At 34.8% G+C, this 6,419-nt stretch overlaps 2 protein-coding genes across 4 annotated transcripts; one reads left to right on the top strand and one right to left on the bottom strand.

The window, feature by feature from the left end:
* Positions 1–976: 976 nt before the first annotated feature.
* LOC116124504 (E3 ubiquitin-protein ligase CCNB1IP1 homolog) lies at positions 977–3,033 on the top strand. 2 transcript variants are annotated; one of them, XM_031410244.1, is made up of 7 exons: positions 977–1,066; positions 1,195–1,267; positions 1,615–1,660; positions 1,795–1,825; positions 2,026–2,281; positions 2,375–2,541; positions 2,772–3,033. In XM_031410244.1, exons 1-7 carry the CDS (start codon positions 997–999, stop codon positions 3,020–3,022), a joined length of 894 nt encoding a protein of 297 aa, XP_031266104.1. In that variant the 5' UTR covers positions 977–996; the 3' UTR covers positions 3,023–3,033. The 2 variants fall into 2 exon arrangements, with proteins under 2 accessions (XP_031266104.1, XP_031266103.1); XM_031410243.1 differs by having other exon boundaries at positions 2,724–3,033.
* A 460-nt stretch (positions 3,034–3,493) lies between these two features.
* Positions 3,494–5,271, bottom strand: LOC116124484 (probable NADH kinase). Of its 2 annotated transcripts, XM_031410224.1 has the most exons (5): positions 5,022–5,271; positions 4,804–4,884; positions 4,496–4,600; positions 4,133–4,284; positions 3,494–4,037 (listed from the first exon to the last, which is right to left on the bottom strand). In XM_031410224.1, the coding sequence occupies exons 1-5, from the start codon at positions 5,076–5,078 to the stop codon at positions 3,671–3,673; spliced, it is 762 nt and encodes a 253-aa protein (XP_031266084.1). In that variant the 5' UTR covers positions 5,079–5,271; the 3' UTR covers positions 3,494–3,670. The 2 variants fall into 2 exon arrangements, with proteins under 2 accessions (XP_031266084.1, XP_031266085.1); XM_031410225.1 differs by lacking the exon at positions 4,496–4,600.
* Positions 5,272–6,419: the final 1,148 nt, after the last annotated feature.

Below are 6,419 nucleotides of genomic sequence, written 5' to 3'. Positions count from 1 at the left end.
CAAATTTTCTTATGTTTGGTTGCCGAGAAAATTTCGGAAATAAAATAGTTATTGTTTTCTGAGAGTTGGTTTTTCACCGCTTGGGGCCCGCGAAAATGATAATCTGGAAGGAATTTGACTTTGAGAGAGTGTTTGGCACTCCGCGCCAGAACGAGGCAATTTCGTCATTTTTGTAAATATTGTTTTTGTTTGTTTTGATCTGAGGATATTCTTAGAATTCTGGTATTTTGAATATATTCTGGTGATTATTGGACAACTAAAATTGAATTTGTCATCAACTGAAAATAGCTAGTACTTGATTGGTTTAGTAATGGTAGTCATTTTTCTTTTTTTCCCTAAATTATGATTTTATTACGTTTTACTCAATGAATTGTGTTAATTTGGAGTTAAAAATTCTAATTTTAAATAAGGCGCAGATTGTCAAGCTCGAGAGAATAAGTGTAGTTAAGAGACCGGGATTAACTGCATTATTGAAAAACTTATCATGACATCAATATGTTGAAAGTTAATGATATAACCTTTTACATATATGTTAAGGTGAGCTTTAGTGATTAATGTCTGCATTTTCTGTATCTTGGTGCTTAGGATAAAGGATAATTTTGTAAGTTTCTTGCTTGAAACATAAGACTAGAAGAGCTTCAGTTAGGAGTAATATATATCAACGTTTTGAAAATAGTGTTTCCTGAAATCTTTTAGGGGTGAAAATGAAACATTTTGAGAATATCTTTTACAATTTTGAAGAAATGTCGTAAAATTTCAGAGGTCTTTATGATTTGTTTTCTAAAATTTCTCTTCAATTTTGAAATTGTAGGCATTACTTTTCTTCCATTTGTATGCATATTGGGGAGCTTTTCTGAAAGTGAAGTAACTAACTTAGCAACTGGTTTGCAGGTCTTAAGACATGCGCTTGTTTGGTTGCCTAATGATCTTTCTCAGATATTTTTGCTGTGTTATCCAGATATATTATGAAACTGATGACTGATACCATAGGCTGAGATGAGATGCAATGCGTGTTGGCGAGAATTGGAAGGGCGAGCCATTTCCACTACTTGTGGTCACCTGTTGTGTATCCTAATGCATCTTATAATTCTGTTTTTGCAGTCATGTACATTTCATAATTCCATTTTCCTTCATATGTAAACATTGAGGAAATTTAGTGCATTTGCATAAAGTTTTTCTTAAAAGTGTGATTAGGCCCTGAAGACGCCAACAAGATCCTCAATAATGATGCAGCATGTCCCATATGTGATCAAGTGCTCTCTAAGAGGTAATAATTTTTTATTAGTGTGCTTAGTATTGGGAATGCCTTTTGGGGTTTGCATTTTTTGGAAGTACATTGCTCAGACATGTAGGAATGGTAAACGTAGATAGATGGAATACCAAAACTCCAATCTCTATTTTCTCTCTGTGTAGGTCATTTCTGGGTGTTAATGCACTGCAGATCTCCTTGTCATATACTAGGGTGTGGCTCTATGAATGAAAATACCTGTCATTGTTCTTAAAATTCTAAGTTGGGTAACTTGCTTATGTTGTTTATTGCTTCCAATAGCAATTCCAATAGGAATTTTTTTTTTTTAAAATTTTACTGCCCTAATGTGATTTTCCTTTTGTCAGCCTTATGAAACCTGTGGATATCAATCCAAATGATGAATGGATAAATGTAAGCAATTGCTTCACTTGGTAGATTATTTACAGCTTATTTATACATAAAACTTGGCTTTTCCTTTTGTAGTTTAGCTGCCTTTATGTGTCCTGTTGCTTTCTTGCTTATATTCTCAATGCATTCTGTTGCAGATGGCCATGGCTGGAGTATCTCCGCAGATATGTATCCTTCATAATTGGATTTAAAAGAAAGTGAGGTTATTTGGTTCTTATAATTAAGAAATAATAACAATAATAAAGACAAGAAATGAGAGTTACTATGAGAGTTACTGAACTAGAAGGGGAATATAATATTTTCTCAATTTTATAAGGAATTTGAAAAAAAGGATGTTTTAGGCCATACGTCTTCCTTAATGAACTTAGTGATGAAGAGTGCATACAGAAGTGTAATGTTCTACTTGGGACAAAAGGAACTTGAAATGCAATTCAAGATGAATAGAATTGTAACCCAATGCCGGCAGAAATGTGAGGCAATGCAAGAAAAGTTCACAGAAAAGCTGGAGCAGGTACATACTGCATATCAAAAAATAGGCAAGAGGTGTCAGATGATGGAACAAGAGATTGAGAATTTGTCAAAGGACAAGCAGGAACTCCAGGAAAAGTTTTCTGAGAAATCCAGGTCAGTCTACATCACTATTTTAGACCTTGGTATCCATTTCTTAAATATATTTGGTTCTTGGATCCTGATAAAACTAACGCATTTTAATACCAGACAGAAGAGAAAACTAGATGAAATGTATGACCAATTGAGGAGTGAGTATGATTCAATGAAACGATCAGCAATCCAACCAGTAAACAACTTTTACCCAAGAAATGAACCAGATTTGTTCTCAAACCCAGCAGCTAACATGATAGAAAGCAGAGACCATGTTCGAAAAGGTAATCTTATCTTTTATGGAGTAAAAAATTGATGATTTATGTGCCAACTTAGTGAAATCTTAAAAGCACTTTTTAAGTTTTTTTCATGTCTAAATGCAGTTGAAGATTTTCGTTTCTTGATGCTTTTACGCAACCAAACTAAATTTAGTAATCCATTCTTGCTTAAAAATCTCCAAAACCAATTGACTTATATTTTGCAGATTGGTTGGTTTTCTCTCCTGGAACTCCAGGGCCTCGGGAAGACGTATGGCCAGCGAGACAAAATAGTTCAAATTCTGGTCCCTTTGACATCTCCACTGGCTCACCGGCAAAACAAGCAGCCATTCCAGTTGATGCCATGAACAGAAGAGCTGGTGGTCACTCTGTTTTCGGAGCTTCTGCTGCTGGTGCTGCTAACCCCTCAATGACATTAAGGAATTTGATACTTTCCCCAATGAAGAGGCCTCAGCTCTCCCGTAATCGCACTCAAATGTTCACGTAAGTTCCACAGTGGATTCGATTCCGCTAAAGCCACTTGCCGCATACTTCTGAATTCTCATGAATTCTTGGTTTTTCAGGTTATAGGAAAGAAGTTGAGCGCTTGCTGTTTGATGAACAAGCCATGGCGCATAGTTTTAATCATGTCGTAAAAATTTTCTTCCTCGTCCCTTAATTTGTAAAAGCATTTAGCAAAGGTGCAACAGAACTATGAATTTAGTAGCCTCTACATAATAGTTTTCCGATGGATGGTATAGTTGAGAAGCTGATTTAAGTTTTGCAATTAGGAACTACAGGATTTTATTATCTACTGAAAATAGAATTATATGAAATCTCCACATTTCAGTATCATTCAAACCAAAAAATATAATAGATTTTAAACTTAATTTTAGCTCAGTAATTGGGGTTCTAAATATTGCAGGATATCCCTGTAACTTACAATTTGTGGTGCTCGTATATATATATATAACCCAGCCAAAAAAATTTACAGTAGTTGTTATCAATAGAAAGAACAGAATTTTATTCTTGCCACCGAAAGTGTACATGTATTTACAATATTTCATCTCAAATTTACAGATTACCTGTTACTCATGACAAAATTTCTCGATATCTTCTAAACAAATTTATCCAAGACAGTCTCTATCCATCCTTTCTACAATAATAGAAGGGGTGGCAAGAAAACTTTCAAACCAGGGGCCTTGGACGATAATTCAATAGTATCCCCATTTTGGATAGAATGGAAAATATGAGAGCCATCGATGTATATAAAACCCTCTTTAGAAAACCATGTAGCTTCCATGGACTCATCTGATTTCACTAATCCATGCATCAAATTAGAGTAGGCTGCCGGAGGTGAAATGGGCTCCCTTACCATATACTGGAGATCCTGAGACAAAGTAGGCATTATGAATCCACCGGCTGACAGCATTGCTGCTGTGGACCCAGCAGCAGTTGAGACTCTGAGACCACTTGATCGGCAGTTCACTAAGGGGGAGCACGGCAGGCCATCTTTTTTAATTCTGCCAAACATGCAGAATGATACTAAGAACGGGTGATACTAAAATACAACATAGGACCCTCGACAGAGACTCAATATTTACAGGTGATTTCTTACTTGAATGAGAACCGAGAAACTGTGGCAGGACAAGGGTGTGCAACCAAAATGTCGTTAAGAGCAAATGTTGGGAGCTGTTCTGAATTTACACAGACTGATATCCTTGATAATATAGAAGGAACTAATTGACCATCTAGGATCTTGTCTATGACCTGAAAACAATGCCAAATAATGAAACAAGTCTCTTGTTGCATATAACTACGAGTTTTCGGCTCATTAACGCCATCGATCCAAGCTCAGGAACAGTGGAACTCAAATGCGAAAAAATAAAAATAAAATAAAATAAAATGTAAAGAGACTTGTTTGAATCAGATAATTTGGAATGTGAGAAACACAATTTCAATATCTAAAATAAATGCTTTCCTGAGGAATGAAGAAAAACATTAGCGTGTAGAGCTTAGGCATGTAAATCAGTAAACCACCATGATTCCTCCCTTCTACCAAGTACCAGCAACAGCCTTTAACTTCCTTAAAATTTCAAAAAGGGAGTGATACAAAAGGATCACAAAAGAACTTAAACAATCATCACATTTTGTCTTTTCAAAATGCTAAAATTCAATAAGGTTCCACCTTATGTTTCACAGAAAATAAATTTGTAATTTAGAAATTACTATCCATTCAAGCTGCTTTTAAAGATGCCGCTTGCTGTTGGTTGTTTCAAAGATACCTACTTGTTCGAAGTTTTTTACAGTTGCTGCACAAAGATAGCCCGTGCTTCTAGTGGCATCAAACTCATTACTAAATGCTTCCACCTACATCAAAGAATACATGGTGAACTAATATTCACAACTAAGCTATGTCAATAATAAAACATGATCTGCAAATCAAAGACATGTATAACTTGATGTCAAGAATGCAAATCTAAAGCTCAGCCCAACATTGAACAAACCTCTTCAACATGTGTGGGATCAGAATTCACACCTAGAACAGGAACTGAATCATCCATCAAATGACTGGCCTGCAAAAGAGTACCATCACCACCAATAGTCACAACTAGATCTACGTTACTGATTGGTTTTGAATAACTGTTACGGAAAACAGGTTCCCAATCAACCGATTTTCGTGAAAGAATATCCTGACAAAAGTTTATGGCATCCTTGTGAACCTTACACCTGTTGTCCAGATGCTGAAAAACCTATATCATCTCCAAGGAAAACTGAGTCAGAAAAACAATCAATAAATAATTGAAATGATAAGACGACAGAGAGATGAATGTTTATAACTATCAGAACAAAGATGTCCTCAAAGCTTTCTTGACCAAGTTAATACAACCACACATGAATACATGATTTAAAATCTCGTAACACAAATATTATAAAACACTGGACATATCATAAGTATAATTACTCAAGTGGATATAATAAATGGTCGAGTAGAAGGCCATGGAAGCGATGAAGCTCAAATGTCAGTAAGGCGAAGGTTTCGGGAAACAAAGGAGATAAAGAAGGGTTCACAAGAAGAGAAGATGCCAAAAACATCAAAATATAAAATTTTCAGTTTCCATGGTAAAAGTTGGAAAAATATTATCATTTTTCAAAAACAGTTTCCCAATACTCACTTCCTAAAATGCATCTGGATTATTAAAAAAAAAATTANTACGGGGATAAAAATCTTTTTAAATTTAATTATGGGGTTTCCTCAACCCCCGAGGTTTAATCAAGTAACAGAACTTCCCATGATATTTTATAAATTATAACAATTCCCCTATTGTTAATGGACCATTAGACTTAATAACAAGATAGGTTAATAAACATTTTACCTAATTACCCATCTATCGTATATTCTAACATCAAAATGTTAACAATAGGGAATTCCTATAATTTCTATAACCATAGGAGGATTCTGTGATTTAATTATACATAAGGGGGCTTATTATCAGGGGCGGATCCAGAAATTTCTGTTAGGGTGAGTCAAAATACAAACTAATTGTACATTAATATTTTTGTCCATTAATATTTCTGTTAGGGTGAGCTACAATCCAGAAATTGTATATATTAATATTTAAAAAAAAAAAATTGAGGTTGGGTCATGCTAGTACTGCATTCACCCCACTTATTATTATTAATCCTTAAATTATTTGAAAACTATTCAAACGCACCCTTAAGTTTCGGAAAATTTACTACCCCATAGGTATTGAAACTTATCATAACCTCCCCTCATCTTTTTGCAAAATAGAACTCTCCTCCCCTTTCCGAAGCTAATCAATGGTAGATTTTAAATGGAAATGTCATAATATTTTTCTTTGACTCATGTGATTGTGGTCCTTTAACTACTTAGATGAACTATT

The sequence above is a fragment of the Pistacia vera genome, unplaced genomic scaffold (assembly GCF_008641045.1).
Source record: "Pistacia vera cultivar Batoury unplaced genomic scaffold, PisVer_v2 Contig152, whole genome shotgun sequence".
In the NCBI taxonomy this organism is placed as follows: Eukaryota; Viridiplantae; Streptophyta; class Magnoliopsida; order Sapindales; family Anacardiaceae; genus Pistacia; species Pistacia vera.
This window is presented reverse-complemented; position numbering and strand designations above follow the sequence as displayed.